Genomic DNA, 18,055 nt, shown 5'->3' on the forward strand with positions numbered 1-18,055 from the left:
CATAATGCTAAGGAGGCTACAAATGAAAGATGTATGTATGATCCAGCTCTCCTAACTAGTTTCTCTTTTTACCTAAATAAGAAAGATAGATCAATAAAGCCCTACTTGTCTAACGGTGACGATTCCTGATTGTGTCCAAACCTCTTCCACTTAAATAATTAAATAAATTTTCAGTGATTTCCTGTCTTGCAAAGAAGAAGTGGTGACAGATATCTGTGACTGTGGATAGATAAGAAAATTCAAGAAAGATTGTGTGTCTAATTTTAAATGAACGCTCCTAGTGTTAACTGATAAATTCAATCTCCTGATCAGAACTGTTGTTTTGGAAACATGTTCACTTAAGTTAAAGCAGAGCCACCAGGCTTGATCCAACATTTATGGTTTAGTTTTGCAAAATCATAGCAAGACTAGATTAGTGCCTCAGTGATCCCAATGATCATTCTGACTGTAAATGCAATTTTAGTAGCTTGATAAGCAGCAGAATCCTTCAATGCACAATAAGATCAAAGCAATCAAAAAGTTCATTTGTACCTCTAACAGTTAAACTTCTTAATGGTAAAGTGCTCAGCCAGTGTATGCTACATAAACATGGCCAGAGCTATCATCAGGGTGATGAGGGTGCACACCCTGGGGCCCTGCTCACAAAGTGGCCTTCCATTCATCCATTATCCAACCCGCTATATCCTATCTAAAGGGGTCTGCTGGAGCCAATCCCAGCCAACACAGGGCGCAAGGCAGGAAACAAACCTGGATAGAGCACCAGCCCACCACAGGGCACACACACACACCAAGCACACACTAGGGACAATTTAGAATCACCAGTTCACCTAACCTGCATGTCTTTGGACTGTGGTAGGAAACCGGAGTACCCGGAGGAAACCCATGCAGACACGGGGAGAACATGCAAACTCCACGCAGGGAGGACCTGGGAAGTAAACTAAGGTCTCCTAACTGCGAGGCAGCAGCGCTACCCACTGCGCCACCATGCCACCCCAAAGGGGCCTTAGCATATGTAAAAAAAAAAAAAAAGACTTAATAACTGATAAAGTCCAAGTTTTCACTGACAGTCACTCACAGTAACATACCATCCAGCACCCACCCCTACCCTGCTTGGATCCTCACAATTACAAAGCTAGCCAGTTAAACTTAACTAAAAATCTTTTAAAAGAAAAAGGTAAGTGGGTTGGGCATTGTCAGATCAGGTATCTAAAAGGTCACTTTATGAGATCATACATTTTGTGTTACTGTGCTGCAAAAAAAGAAACAGTCATTGAAAGGAAAAGCCCAGTGATGTAGTGAAATGAAAATTTAAAGAGAGAGAAGTAAAAGATGGTGTTTTGATGAAAACTATACGTGACATTTTCAGCTTTTCAAATAGCTCAAAATAAACATATATTATGATTTGAACAAGCCACAAACACTGCAGTTGAGACAAACATGACTGACCTTACAGATAGTAAGAAGACGGCTAATATTGGTTAAACTGACATAGACATGAAAAACAGTGTGGAAAACCAAAAGGCCACTGCAGGAGATTCAATGCACCGAACAATCCCAAAGCCATATAAAGAAATCCTCATATATGGTCTTTTATTTTATTTGGTTCAAATTTGCAAACCCAAAATGCTCAGTGACACATTATCTTTTTGCCACCAAGTGCCATGGGCCTAATATTTAACTGATGCTTGTTAACTGTGTTAACAGGAGAAAGTTGACCTCCCACACGGGTGGTGATGCGCTCACCAATTTGTTTGCCACATTCACTAATGAACAAAAAAGGAAGGTGAAGTTGACCTAATACAAAGTTTTGCAGTTTTTTCTTTCTTCTTCAAAGCCTCTACCTGATTTATTATTGACATATGTGATATTTATAACGTGAGAGTATATGGTAGGGGGAAGAGAAGGGAGGGAGCGAGGTGGGCTTTTGAATTTTGACACCCTGGGGCCTGTGGAATCCTTAATTCGGTCTTGCACAGAAGTGAGCATTTTGGTTGTATTTTATTGTAGCCCTATATTTTTTCCTTTCTTTTGTCTAATATTTTTGATATTTAGTTGTTGACCAACTGAATGTCTTCTTTAGTCTACCTTAACATAAACGGGAGCCCACGGGAAACTCTACCCAGCTGGGAATTGAACTGGGAGACAAGCATTGTGAAGTGGCAATACTATCTGCTGCATCACTAATTAGTAATTAGTAATCTGTTACTTTATGTGCTGACTTAAACAGAATTAAATATTTGACCTAGCATTAAGTATAATAATATTCTCCAGTTTTATCTTCACTAACCTCATTTATTTTTTTAATTAGCTGTACATTTCATATTTAATTCTTCAACAAATTTAAAGTAAAATCTTAACTGAATCCCCTGGACATGAACAATGATAACACAACACAGACTGACAATCAGTAAATCTAATTTTCTGTTTCTTTGCTATAGATGCTATAGAGTTCCTCTCTTCCTTGACAGGCATTTGTACCAGGAGAGCAGAATTACAATAACGTATGCAGTATTGTATTTATATCATATGCTACACAGGGAAATGATGCAACCGCTAACACCTAATGATCAACAGAAAAAAATAACCAATAATAAACGACAGGTAGAAGACACTTTCTATTCCCTCTTTACATATGCAATCCATTTAGCTGTTTTGAAAAGGTTAACCTGCTTGCTTCTTTTTTCCACTAGAAGGTCTCTTAATCCCTGAAAGCAAAGACGGCTTTTTTCACCTACACCAAGGCTTCCTACACTTGGCCCTGGAATACCACTGAGGCTGCTGGTTTTCATTCAGACCAATTCCTGCATTTAATGAATGCCTTTTTTAATATGACAATTGCTTATGAAATATTTCTTGAAATCAGAAACAGGTTAACTTTACATTTGTAAGAAAAGTACTGTAGAATGTTCAGTGAAGTTATTTAACAGTTTGACAAAGCAGGTAGAGGATATACTTTAGATGGATCAGTGTATGCTTAACATAGCTTTTAGCCCACAGAACTCCCTGCATGTACTTTATTCTTTATTTATTTATTATTTATCCTTTTTTTTTTTAATTGCTCACCACCACAGACCCTTTACTTGCATCATCACACTGGCACTCACAGGTATCTGTAGCAATTTATCCTAAACAGCTACACTTATAATTTAGTTACATTCTGCCTTGTTTACTCATCATCAGTCAAATACTTTAACAACGCATATTTTGAAATGAAATGTGGCTAAAAGGATCAAGAAAAATATATATTTCTTGTAAATATATAAAGTAAACTAGACTATGATTAGGTGTTATGGACTGAAACAAGGATTGGAGGAGCATAATAAATAATTCCAGAAACAATTCCAGTTGCAGACATGCAATGGTTATAATGAAAATGAGAAGCCACAGTAGTCATGCAGGATCTAACTTGTGAAGTCATGGGTTATGTGTTTTTAACTGTTCTATTCTTTAATTTTCCAGCAGCTATAAACTTTTATCTTATCACATATTGTCCAAATGGTGAGTAAAATTGGTTACATTTGTTTTGTCATAAATCCAAGATTCAAATCCTTTATTTAGTCAAAGTGTGTGGAGTTTGCTTGGTTCCCCCCTTGTCAGTGTGGGTTTTATATGTAGATACTCTGGTTGCCCTTCCACAATGCCAAAAATAATTAGCAATACATTTGGTTAATAAATAATTCTAAATTGGCCCAGTGTGATCGTGTGCACAATCTGATGCTCTGTCTAGGGCTTTATGTGGCCTTGAACCCAATGGATCTAGGATACAATCTGGCCAAACTGAGTCAAGCAGAACTGAGAAAGATATGAATATTACACGTATTGTCCAATGACAATGGTATTAACACATAAACATATTTGTACCTGTTTCTACTGATGTATTTATATTAACTACCCAATGGTTTTCATTTTATAAACTCGGACAACAAAGAAGTTATTTAAAAATCAACATATGTATTTGTTAAAAACTATAAATCAGAGCCTTAGGTATTTCTTCTGAAATTGTAGGAGTGAGACAACCCAGTCTGACAAGCTTGTATGCCATTTCTTTAAAGATACAGGCATATGGGACAAATATTGTCAAAAATAAAAAAATAAATAAATAAAAAGTAAAAAACAGCTACAACATTTCTTAAATGTTAAGATTTATTGTTGCAATGTAGTTACGACAACTGTTGCACTGTTAATTCAAAGCGCAAAGACACTTGGAAACAGAGCTGAGCAATATCAGCCCTTGGCATCTTACAAAGCTCCAGTGTAATAGTATGGCACATTACATGAATGTTCTGTATGCTAATTTCATACAACCATCTTTTCAAAGAAAGAAGGCAAGAATATACTACTGTACATGACTGTAATTGGTATATTTACATGAAACAACCTAACATTCTCAAATTAGGTTATGAGGGTAGGGGATGAGAACACTAGGCACAAGGCAAGAAAAGGCCCTGCAAAGGATACTGTCTGGGTAAATGTGGATTCACCATTTAACTTAACATTCACATCTTTGGGAATGTGGGAGGAAAACTTGAGTGCCTGGAAAAAAATTCATATAAACAAGGAAAACAACTGGGCAGGTGTGTAATATAAACCCAAGGTGCTGAATACATAAGCGAGCAGTATTAACCACTGTGTTTTTGTGCTACTCCTTGTTAAATTTTGTTATCTTAAATTTAGTATGAATATCTTTAAAACCTCTATCAGCAAAATAGTAAGCTGTTTGTATGTCTGTTTGTTTGTTTCCCTGAAATGATTTTCACAAAATTTTGCAAGTGTGTTGTCATTGTTCCAACTTAAAATATATGCTGTATTGCATATTGGGGAAAAGGATTGTAACGGGTGGGGAGCAAAATAAATACCAGTGGTGACGCAGGGACCACAGTTCCCATCAGGCAATTGGAGTGCATTGGGGATAATGGCAGGACTTCATTATCAGGGCACACACAGTTTTGTACTGGCCAAAGCAGGATCTTAACTAATTTAGATAGCAAGTTCATTGTCTCATTGTCTAAGAGTACATTTTTTGGCTCATCATGGGTTGTATTTAGCCATGTTGAATTTTCACAAGACAGTTTTTCCCTGTTTATACATTTTTGTACAATGCCGGATATGTGGGCTTGTAGTATATACAGTAAATAGAAGATACCATACAGTGCAAGGTCATTGAGAGCGGGGGTGGTACTGGGTGAATAACAGGGATTAATGCAGAATGGGACAGTAATCCATTGCAGGGCCCACTCCCAGACACAAAACCAATGTACAATCACCAGACGACCTGTTCCAATAACCCCAACATTGCTGTATTTTTACTACACTTCTGTCACCATATCAAGTTCTCAGTTATGTGTGGCAATGTTGGGTCACTGCTTTTTGCAGATGATGTTGTCCTGTTTGCTTCATCAGGCCGTGATCTTCAGCTCTCTCTGGATCGGTTCGCAGCTGAGTGTGAAGCGGCTGGGATGAGAATCAGCACCTCCAAGTCCGAGACCATGGTCCTCAGCCAGAAAAGGGTGGAGTGCCCTCTCAGGGTGGGGAGAAGAGATCCTGCCCCAAGTGGAGGAGTTCAAGTATCTCGGGGTCTTGTTCACGAGTGAGGGAAGAATGGACCGTGAGATCGACAGGCGGTCATGAGCTATGGGTAGTGACCGAAAGAACAAGATCGCGAATACAAGCAGCTGAAATGAGTTTCCTCCGCAGGGTGTCTGGGCTTTCCCTTAAAGACAGGGTGAGAAGCTCAGTCATCCGGGAGGGGCTCAGAGTAGAGCCGCTACTCCTCCGCATTGAGATGAGTCAGATGAGGTGGCTCGGGCATCTGATCAGGATGCCTCCTGGACGACTCCCTGGTGAGGTGTTCCGGGCACATCCAACCAGGAGGAGGCCCCGGGGAAGATCCAGGACACGCTGGAGGGACTATGTCTCCCGGCTGCCCTGGGAACGCCTTGGGATTCTCCCGGAAAAGCTGGAAGAAGTAGCCGGGGAGAGGAAAGTCTGGGCCCCGGATAAGCGGAAGAGGATGGATGGATGGATGAAATGTTTTTGTGTGTTACTCAAGTAAGTATTTCACTGTTGTCTATATAGAACTTATATCTAACATGTACATATTTGCGGATCTAAACTACCATAGACATGAACAGGATGTTCAAAGTCCAAACAGACAGCATCCAGTCATGGGATTTGAACCCAGTACACAGGATTTCTGAGGTACCAGTACTAACAGATGCTCCACTATACAGCAGCTAGATATGACATCGGTTAGCAAAACTCAATTATTTTACTTTTAAAGATACGCGAGGTCTCAACATAACAGTTAGTTATAAGAATTTAGCGAATCCCACCTATGGGGAGATGAGATAGACATGTGTAGTATATACAGTTGAGAAACTGTAAATCCTCACCCCATCATTATTTTATATGTAATGTATACTGTACATTAGTGTGGATAGGTACAGTCTAAATCTGCAGGAAACACAACTGGACAGAGGGTTAATGCCTTACAGGGTCTTAATATTAGGAGAAATTAAAATGTAGCAAAAACAAAACTTACATGATCAAAAAAAGGTGCCCAGGAAGCAGATACTCTATGGGGACATATAAAAAATAATGGTAGTAGGGGTCAGTAAACGACATCAGAGAAATCCATTAGTCTCTAAGGTGACAGCAAGGGCTCCTATGTTGGAAACCTTGCCATACATCATAGGCAGGCTATCTGACAGTTACCTGGCATTTTAAAGACTTGCTGAGGTTCAGGGCAGAAGAAGCAACCTGGCACTGCTAGAAGTGCTCTAGGAGTATCTGAAGGTGTTACTAACCCTAGAAATGGTCTGGATATCTGGCTGACACTTAAAAGTGCCTTCTAAGAAAAGGCTCAGTGAACCTGGAGGTGGGTATAAATGAAAACAAGGGTTTAGCTGATCAAGAGGGAGGCCAGTCGATCGCAGAGTCACATAAAGAAATTAAAAGTGTGGGTAGTGGACCAGACACCCACCAAACAGACTACCTTAAACAAGAAGGTCTGGAAAAGTAGAAATATTGGTCATTTTGTAGTTCTTCTGTACTTTTGGCATTCCTCTAATGTTTGCTCACTTGCGTGCTTTACTTAAAATATAGAAGGCATATAAAGGGCCTTTAATTATATTTTGCAGCCTCTTTGGTGTTTATTTTTGGATTTGGGAGTATCTTGAGAATACCCCTAATCTTCCATAACATGTAAATGTAAACATTGTAAATCAGTTATATTAGAATGCTATTTGATAATGTTATTATATATAGTAGTTATCAGTCACTTATAGTAACCAGAGAAATGTACAAAAGGTTGCTCTTGCATGCAGATGGAAAGTGGCAACATGCTACATGCTGACTAGCACATGCAAGTAAGAGTTTTACTGTATGCATGACAATAACAATCCTACAAACCTGAGATCTCATATTGGTGGCAAAAGTGAAGCCCAAGTGAAAGAGAAGATACTGAAATTGTAAGCTTGTTTATAATTGAAAGGCTTCGAGGTAAATGCAGGAAAGTCCAAGGTGGACAAAAGGCATGAAAGAGGTGGGTGTTTGACTGTGCAGCGAGTGTAATAAAAGTGTTGAGAGAATTACAATCCAATGTCCCGTAGTGTGAATGGTAGTCTGCAGGTGTGAGTGTGACTTTGGTTTGTAGAAACTGGAAGAGAGGGGCACAGAATGCTGATGCAGGAAGTAAAAAATTTGATATCAATAATAAAGTGCTGGGGAAAGTAGGGAGGTTCTGCTACTTAGGTTACATGATGAGTACAGAAGGTGTTGGCACAGAGATGATAGTCAGGATAAGAGGTGCATAGATAGAAAGAAAGATAGACTTTGGAGGAAATTTGGCTTTTTACAGAAGCTCATAAAATAAATGGATGGATAGAAAAATAAATATACAGTATATACACACACATAATATAGTTTGAACACACACCAAAATAACTAATAAGGAAGAAAATTAAAACGAAAGTAAACATCTGACTTGGCAGTCCCAGTCACAGTGAAGCATCATGTAGACATATATTCTGCTGGTATAAAGGAGCCCCGGTTGCGTTTCTTGGCACACTTCTGCCGAATAATTCATTGTCCTCAGTATTAGCGTGTCAGAGAGAGGGTGTGCAGCATTGTTCATTATGGCACTCAGTTTTGTTTTCATTCTCTTCTTTGCTACAACCTCCAGAGGATCCAGAGTACGTGGAAGAGATGTTCTCTTCTAACCTTTAAAGGAGTCTCTCTGGCACTCAAGGGTAAAGCTTATGAAATCTGTAAAGAATAGAATGCTCAATGGGAGTGAGACATGGCCTACTAAGGGGAACATGAAGCAAGGCTAGAGGAGAATTATGATGGGAATTTACAGATTGGATGTGTGGAGCGTCATTGAGTGAATGGAAAAGAAATGCAGGGTTAAAAGACTTGATGTGGAAGAGATAATTCATTAAAAAAATACTGAAGGAATAAGGTTAATGAATTTTAAATTAAAATGAGAGAAAAAAAGGGCTAAAAAGGCACCAACTAGAAAGATCACATGTATCTGTCAATTTTTGAACCCACCTAATACAATTTTCGGGTCACAGAGAGCTTGCTACTATTTCAGCTGTGTGTAAAATGCAGGAACCCAACTTGGATGACATGTTAGTTCATCACATTGAGCATTCACACACACCAACATTCAAGTTTAATTAAATCACAGAAAATAAGTCTGACAGAGGAGAAAAAAGAAAGAGAGAATAAATATGAGCTACCAGTCAAATTAAAGCAGCACATCACTGGATTTCGGAAACAAATCTTTAGGTCCTAGGAGAACTCCACAATAATGGAGTAATTTTTAATTTAGCTGAGAATCTGTTTTTTAATGAGTTAGCTCACCAGGAAGTGTTCAGGTGTTCTGCTCCTTTTACTACAGAGCAGCAGAATCTTAAAGATATAAAAGCAGACTCCCAGGCATTGATGTTTTATACTCTTTTGCCAGCAGAAGCACCTCCACAACATTACAGATACTGATCTGAGAGTGTTAATTTGTTTTACAACACTTCCCCAGACTTTTTCAGGATTCTTGACTGACGTATGAGTTCTGCAGTATGTTTACTCCTTGTTACTGTATCATAACCTTGACTGATATGAAAAGAGTATTTCATATTACTTTAATATTATATAACACTCTTCACTCAATAAAGGCTAACGGTACTTGCACAAGCTTCCAACTATAATACAATAATAATATAAATAATTTAACTGTACATCATTTACACACATGAATGCAACAATCAGGGTGAATACCAAATAAAAAAACAGAGCTAATTTAATCAGATTGAGATAAAATCATGACAAGTCCATTGAAATTGTAACTGCAATATAGATTATAACTGAGAATTGATTAGCACTAACAAAGATTTAAAAATGCAATGGTTCAAATAAAAACTAAGCAATCTGAAAGCAGTTCTCTTTATGCTGTTATTAATATAAGAAAGATCAACATTGTGGAGTGTTATAGCTTGATGACCTGCATCAATACCCTTCAAGAGTACACCCCTAGAGTAATAAGAAATTATTAATAATCCACATGGAATTTATAAAATGATACACTGGCACTGTGCAAAAATCCTCAAATATTGAGCTAGGCAAAATTACACCCTGACCACAGATAATAAAAGATACATGCAGCAACTGTGGAGCTCTTGCCATTAATATTGATCGGTTATGTCATTTATCATGTTCAGGCAGTGGCTGACCCGAACTCATGTAACAGAGTAGCATCCTTGGTGAACATAAGCTCTAGTAAGCTTGCAACCTATAAATGCCCAATATACTATATGATATGGTTCCAGCTCGTCAAGCGGCCCAGAAAAGTAAATTTCAGTCTGACTTGATGGCTTTCCTGGGGCTAAACCACACTTTCAATGCTACTGTACAATTGATCAATCCATCATGACTACATCTGTCTGCCAGTATCATAGTTAAAATGAAAAGATCAAGCATTAAATAAATTTCACTCCTCATACTAGGATTTTGTCAGAAATCCCCTGTGATTTGGCAATACAAAGTCGTCCATATCTCTTTAAAACTGACCAGACTGTAATTCTTTTCAACAAAATGCACACATCAGCATAAAATTGAAATACCACTCTTATATAAGTTAATCGCCTTTTACACTTCTCAGACCTACTCAGTGATTAAGACACTTAGAGAACTTAATATAGACAACATATTAGCATATTAGTTACACACTGTTTTTTCTATATGCATTTCAGAAATTGTATTAAAAGAAGCCTACCAAGCTTTTCATATCTCACACCCATATCTATCCCAGAGGTAGTCTTAATGAAGACTTTATCCTTCAAACACCCTAGGAAATGGTGGGAAAGGGATCTTTCAATTGACATCTTAGAAATGGAGTGGAATTCTGATTCTTTATGTGCAAAACACTTCATAATTTAACTAAAGCTCATTCATCAATCACATTTATCTCATTTAAGGTTGCCCGAAATGTACTCAGGGCAAGACCCAAACTGCAAGTGCTCCAGCATCACTAGGCCATGTTTTTGGAATGCAGTAAACTAACATAATGTTAGAAAAATATCCTTATGTACTTCTCAGACAGCCTTAATGGCATAATCACTTCTAATCCATTAACAATATTTCACATGATCCCCAAATAATATTAATGTGCATAGGGATACAGTGATTTTAATAGCCTACACCACACTACTAGTATGCTGAATAATCTTCATCAACTGGAAGAATCCCAACCTACCTTTCTTTAACTCATTGTGTAAGTGACATTCTATATGATCTCATTTTAGAAAAGAAAAAAAAAAACAATTCTCTCTAAGTGATGTGTCCAAAACGTTTTCTAAAACATGGCATGAATTTATTAATTTTAGTATGTTAGGCTTGTGATTGACTCTCTCATACTGTTAATGGTCCTTCATATTTAAAAGGTTAAATATATGTGTGTGTATATATATATACTTTGTATATTACCCAAGCCTAATTTCTTTTTCTTTTTCTCTTAAGTGGGGATAGATTTTTTTTTTCCTTTGTATTTCTATTTTTGCTTTGTTTTCTCTGTACTCATTTTGAAGTAAATGGTTGTATCTGTTATTTTTGTTTGATTGGGTAGCATGCATTTGAAATATTCTGTCTTTCAAAAATAAAACATTTACAGTGTAAAAAAATTGAAATATCATAGTCAAATGTCCCAAGTGTACCCCAGAAACTTGATTATTTTGTAGTTTTCTTTACAAAAACAATTAAATTATGCAGCATGCAATGACGAACTTAACATATTTTTAAGTGAGTGTCAGTTAATAGATCCAAGGATACGTTTCTTACTTTGAAGACACATTTCAGCACATTTCAGTGAGCCTTCAGTCGTATTTGCACACTGTCACCTTGTGCCGCAGCATTGCCCAGTAAAGATACGTGGCCCTGGATTTATTCCATCACAGTTCTGAAGTATTGCATGATATGCTGAATACAAACTAACTGTGGCTTTCATGTTAATTACTGGTTGGATAAAGTTTATTGCTGAGCACTAGACAAACCAAACTTAATATAATGGTAAGATACAACATATTAAATAAATAAGACTCAATAGCTGTTAAACATACTGTACACGTCCTAAAGTCAGTTATAATTATGTTATTTTATGTAGGGCACACCACCTTATCAGCACTGTGCTGTTTTTCTGGCCATACAGGGAATGCTGTAGATACTTACCACTGTGTAGATTTGTGGTTTACGCCTCTTGGCCAGATCAATAATATTAACTCCATTGTAATAAAGGTTTTCTATACAGCCATGGAAGTTCTTTCGTAGAAAGGTTCCTGGTTTTCCTGGGAGAGGGATACCACCAAAACTTAGCTAGAAAAAGAAAAAGATACATATATCTGAGACACATTGTTTGAGGATTAACAATTTTTCAAAACGGTGCTAAATAAGGGATTATATTATTTTGATTTATTCATCTTTAAATATACCACAAATTCACTCACATGGTATGATTCAAATACACTTAAATATACACACCCACACATCTCTATATATATAAAATCCAATGTTTGTCTGTTTGTCTGTCCGCTTTTCACAAAAGAACTACTTAACAGATTTAGATCTGTTTTTTGTCTAGATTTTGATTGAACATTCCCGTAGATTTTTCCATTTCTCTCATTGTGCTAAGAATCATAGTTCACTTGCAGGAGCAATATATTTGTGCTAATCTGAGACAGAGCCTGAGGGCCGAGGGGAGGGGGAAGCGTCACATCAGGAGTGGGGAGCTGGTCTACCTCTGTGTTTTGGAGTGTACCTTGCCTACGCTTAGCTAGCGATATCTTTATGTTTATTGATTTTTAAAGTTTGTCCTGTTTCACAGCTATGTGGGCAGAGCTGCAGGGAACGGCTAGTTTTATAAATACATATACATGATGATATTTTATTATTTTTAAATAGGTACCAATAGAAACTTTTACACAACTTTTATACTTTGTATATATATATATATATATATATATATATATATATATATATATATATATATATATATATATATATATATATATATATATATATATATAGTGGAGTACAGATTTGTGCTTTATTGTGATTATTATTATTATTAGTAATAGTAGTATTGTATTGCCTGTATAAGGTGTTGAAGGCACTACAACAAAAAGAAAAAGGATTAAAATCTTCCTGGTGATTTTACCCTGTGTTCCGTGTGTCTGTCTGTTGGGTTGAAAGGGGCAAGAGTACTTCTAGCATCTTACTATATATATATATATATATATATATATATATATATATATATATATATATATATATATATATATATATATAATATAAAATCAGGCATCAGAATAGCACACAAACTTACAAACAATCTGCGAACCGTCCTTTTTAATGCTAAAAACAAGAAATCGGCAGCAGAGACACGAAACGCAGTTTATAGGAATCCATGCAGTTCTTGCCCAGTGGTATACATAGGACAAACGTTAAAAAGAATCGCAACACATATACAGGAGCATCAAAACGCTGTCAGAAGAAAGGACTCACGGTCACTGATTTATATGCATACAAATTCAACCGGACATACATTTAACTGAGACAATGTACAAGATTTAAGGCCAGTACTAAAAGTGCCACTGAGCTGGCTGAATCTAGGCTATCAAATGAAAACACCATTAACAGACATTTGGACGTGAACCCAGCATATGCAAACTTAACAAGAAGAACATCCTCTTAATAAATAAAACTTTACGACCAACAGCCTCCTAATCCCACCTCATTACCCCCCCTTGCACATACTCACCTACCCCCCCCCAATTTTATAATATTGATCAAATTTTGCCTTTCTCGTATGTCTAATCATTATCCTCTGATGATGGCTCCTGGCAGAAGCTGAAAGCTCAGGAATTTAAAACTACTTTATGATACGTGATTCGTTCTCTCCCTTTGTGGATCTCCAACTACAAATATGCAAACCGTATCACAAACCTTCGCTTCCTTATATATATTGCTTATTTATATATATATATATAAATGATATGTAAAAGTTTATATTGGTAAAAATAATAAAAATATCATCCAAATCACATCATCCATGTCTCTCCATCTTAAAGCACTTCAACAGCAGTAAAGCAAATTATTAAAGTCAATAATCAAACACAATTTGTCTAAAAAAATATAAATATTAAATATTTCCATGTGAGAAAATAGGAGCCTTCCCTCCATTGCTGTACAAGCTTCCTGCCCTGCACCTTCCTATACTAAACACGACAGATGCTGCACCATTGACTGAAACCTTTTGTCACGTTGAATTTATATTCAAAGCCAACATGTTTGATTTCAGAAGCAACAAATAGTTACAAAAATCTCACCACATAAAAAAGAAAAAATTATTTTTTTAATTAAGGAAGTTTGATGGCATCAGTGATTCCCAAGCACTTTAATTAATTTATTGCAGAAATATAAACATTACAACAAAGAAAAGAAAGACATTTTAAAAGAACTGTTTATTTTTTATCATAGAACATGCAACATTCATCTTGACATCTGTCGCCTTCTCTTCATGTTATTTTATACAGTTACTTTGGAGCCCAAAGTCATCGTGAAAAACACACCTCATAATCAATTTCTAGTGAGTCGCAGCTGCCTTTGGTACGAAAGTGCTGAGTGTGTTTGTCCACAGTAAAATTTATCTGTTTATTGAAACGCTCAATCAGAACAGAATGCCAGTGCTGATCATCCAGAAGGCTTCCGAGTGTCACTGATAGATGGCTGGCACTTGATTGTAGCTTTGCATCATCTAGGAAGAGACAAAAAGTTGATGAAATATGAATGAAACTTTAGCTGTATAGTGTTAAAATACATTTCATAATTGCATTTCATAACACATTTCATAATTTCATAATAGCATGTGTATGCTTTAAACCAACCATATGCTGGGTATATCAAAAAGTGTTTATTGGACGCACAGTGAAAATCTAGTGATTGAACCAAGTCATAAATGGCGCATTTGTAAGAAAATGAAACTGGCTATTGCACTACTTGGTTCACCTGTGGTGTTAGTGATGTATGTCATTCAGGGCCTAAAGCATTCATGGATTAAGCCTTCATCTATTTTTAAGGCTGAAAATGTGCAGTAAAGGCTTTCACACATTTTGGGCTACTTTCCGGCAATATAATCTTGTATAAGAGGAAGTGTATCACTATCATATAGTGTAACACCGGTTTTCTTCACAATGCAATTCATTTTTGCAGCTTAGTATGGTTAAACTTCTGAGGATAATCTTTTTTTAATTACTACTGGGGGGCTTTGCCCCCTGCTCGCTTTGCTCACCAACCCCTCTGCTGCTCGCGTATGTGGATTTCACTCTCACCAAACAGCAAAACTTTTGATTCTCATGGATAGGCCTCTTCATTGGGAAGAAACACTACTTTTCCCTGATGGCAATACAAATTAGATGATCTACAAGTCTCCGACTTAAAGTTTAAATCCAAACAATATATTCAATCTCTTTTCGCTGTTCTGTTATTTCACTGAGTAATAATTTCCGTTTGTTTGCACTAATGCAATCTTTACTATCATTTTTTTGAGACTTTCAAATTTTCGTACTTCCATTATCTCTAACCTGCTCTGTATGTGTATCGTGCCAATGTTTTTAAATTCTTTACGACATTCTACTTTGTCATCTACTCTTTGTCTTTTATTTCCGGCCCCGGGCATGGTTAAATCTCTTGACACAAAGTCTCGTCTCGCAGGACATGAAAATATGTTTTTGAGAATGTCACATCTCGTCCCAAGATTTTTTTATTATAAAGAGAGATGTGTTTATATAATTCCTAATGCTCTAAGCATGTGGTACAATAGGAAGTCCAGAAAAAGTAATAGTCAAGCAGGCAGGTGTCAAAAACAGTGAAAGCAATACAGGAACAAAAGCCACCATTAATTTCCAAAACATTTAGCAACATAGAGAAAATACTATGCAGTAGGGAAATCAAATATAATTAAACAGTTAAAACAAAATACTTTGCAGCACAAGTTTAGTTTCAATTGTTCTCTTGTGATGACATGGCTTATTTTATGCAAGTGGTAATAGAAGAAGAAAGAAGAATGACCATGTTTGACTTGAAATGAGGTGTTGGTCACAGCATGAGAAATACCTATTAAATACTGATAAACAAATTACTTTATTGCTAACCCAGATTGATGTGTAGGGCAAGTGCTCCTCGATGCAGTTCCAGGGTGATATAGTCACCTCGCTGACCCTCTCCATGTACCAAGACTCCTTCACTGTGTTTGCTCTTGAACTTTAGAGAGATAACATCTTTGACTGTGCTCATGGACTTCTGGTTAAACCGGTACAGCAGAGAACTTCTTCCATCAAAGTCTGCCACATCGGATTCTGGAAAAAAAAAAAAAATTCAATGTCAATGATTTGCCTAAGCATAGAACATTTACAATTTAAGACATTCAGGATGTCTACATAACGCTCCTTTGGTCAGTGGGTTTCTCCTATGTTTTCTGCAGTTTTACACTTTATACATAGTTTCATTTCTTTGTAAATCCTGCTTTAGCTATGTCTACATATTTTGACAAACAACACCACTACTGATGGCAATTTTTCTTCCCCTAGTATTTCATAACTTATGTCTGTGTCATGCAACTGAGGAAATTCTATGAAAGCAGTCAAAATGTGGTAAGATATTGAAAAATCAAGCAACTTACTGTACACGTGTAGTACGTTCTGAATCAGACCTTGGCACACAGAACTGTAATCCAGCTGGCCTTGGAGGCAGACATTTTTTGCAATCTTGCAATCTTAAGAACACCCATTCTTGTTTAATCCTATTTCTTCTGACTGCCTTTCTGCTCTCACAATCCTCAGCTCACTGCATCTAAATGCTCGGCAAGTTCTGGACCTTCTAAACTAAAATGTCAATGAAGGGCTGGTAGCATTTGATCTCACACACAAATTAAAAACACAGGAACAAAGAAAAAGAGACTTTAAAAAAAAAGCTTAATGTGCATGGCTGAATATGATGTTGGACAAATATGATACGATAGGTGTGGTTATGCATTCCCCATTTATGCTTGCCTAACACTGTGACTATCCTATGACACCATAATGAGTTAAGGAAGGTGAGACTGACTACTAATGGCTGAATAAATCACAAATACAGTTATTCACCATGCCTAGCTTTAAAACAAAACTAAGACTGCATAACATAGTAAAGGAAAGTAGGCCCCAAACTGCCCACTAGCATATAGGGCATTGTCTACTACCTTTAGTCTTAGGCTGTCAAAATTTATTTTATCTGGTTGTGTTAAATATATGAAATGTGTTTTGAAAACATTATCTTGTTCTTTTTACTGAAAAGTTATTTGAATCTACATGAATCTTCTCAGAGCTTTGAAAAGTTGCCTCAACGCTGATTGCTGAAGATTATTCACAGCACAAGTCTTTGACTTCACACATGGTCTTAAAAACCAACTTTATTTTGACTTGGCCTCTCCTTCATTTTAATATGGGCACCAAGTTTAGAAAGTAGGAGAGGAAGGAACCGTGTCAATTACTGGAGCAGATGCAAAAATCTTACCAGGACTGAGGCTCCAGCATATCTACTAAAAGACAGAACATTATTTGTCCCAGGAGGAAATGTGGCTTTTTAAAGATGCTAATTGAATAAATAAATAGACAGGTGAATAAATACTATATACATTATATTCTCATTATGGTCTGAACAAACAGCAGAATGACTAAAAACGAAGGCAATTAAAAAGAAAGAAAAACTTCTGACTTCCCAGTCCCAGTGAGGCATTATGTAGATGTACTTTATCACTGATGGTATAAAGGAGCCCCCAGTAGAATTTCCTGACACGTCTGCTGAATAATTTATTGCTTGAAAGTCCTCAGTCTTAGTGTGTCAGAGAGATGATGTGCAGCATTGTTCCTAATGGCACCCAGTTTTGCTTCAATTCTCTTCTTTCCTGCCTCAAGGGGGTACAGACTTTGCCCCATAACTGAGGCTGTCCTTTTAATTAGCTTGTTGATGTAAGATTTATTCCTTCTTTCAAAATTATTGTCAGAGCCTGTTTATTTAGTATATGGTAAGAAAGGACTAGAACATGTCCAGATAGCACTGGACACAAGTCAGGAAACAATTGTAGGTAGGAGGCCATTCTAGCTCAGCTCACATTCATGTACATACTCTACCCACGCTTACTCCATCCTGGATAAAATGTAATATAACATATCCATCCATCCATTATCCAACCCGCTATAACCTAACTACAGGGTCAGAGGGGTCTGCTGGAGCTAATCCCAGCCCACACAGAGCACAAGGCAGGAAACAAACCCTGGGCAGGGCGCCAGCCCACCGCAGGGAGCGCACACACACACACACCAAGTCCACACTAGGGACAATTTAGAATCACCAATGCACCTAACCTGCATGTCTTTGGACTGTGGGAGGAAACCAGAGTACCCGGAGGAAACCCACTCAGACTCGGGAAGAACATGCAAACTCCAGTTTAGTTATATATATTCAATAG

The 18,055-nt window shown here is 37.1% G+C and overlaps 1 protein-coding gene across 1 annotated transcript in view; it reads right to left on the reverse strand.

The window, feature by feature from the left end:
• LOC120531252 (contactin-associated protein-like 5) overlaps positions 1 to 18,055 on the reverse strand; it is a 558,720-nt gene that overhangs the window by 307,964 nt on the left and 232,701 nt on the right. The window contains exons 5-7 of the mRNA XM_039756501.1: positions 15,702 to 15,905; positions 14,121 to 14,305; positions 11,722 to 11,865 (exon numbers count right to left, since the gene is read on the reverse strand). Coding sequence (XP_039612435.1) covers positions 11,722 to 11,865; positions 14,121 to 14,305; positions 15,702 to 15,905 — 533 coding nt within the window. The remainder of the gene's footprint in view (positions 1 to 11,721; positions 11,866 to 14,120; positions 14,306 to 15,701; positions 15,906 to 18,055) is intronic.

Source organism: Polypterus senegalus, chromosome 6, assembly GCF_016835505.1.
Source record: "Polypterus senegalus isolate Bchr_013 chromosome 6, ASM1683550v1, whole genome shotgun sequence".
Taxonomy (NCBI): domain Eukaryota; kingdom Metazoa; phylum Chordata; class Cladistia; order Polypteriformes; family Polypteridae; genus Polypterus; species Polypterus senegalus.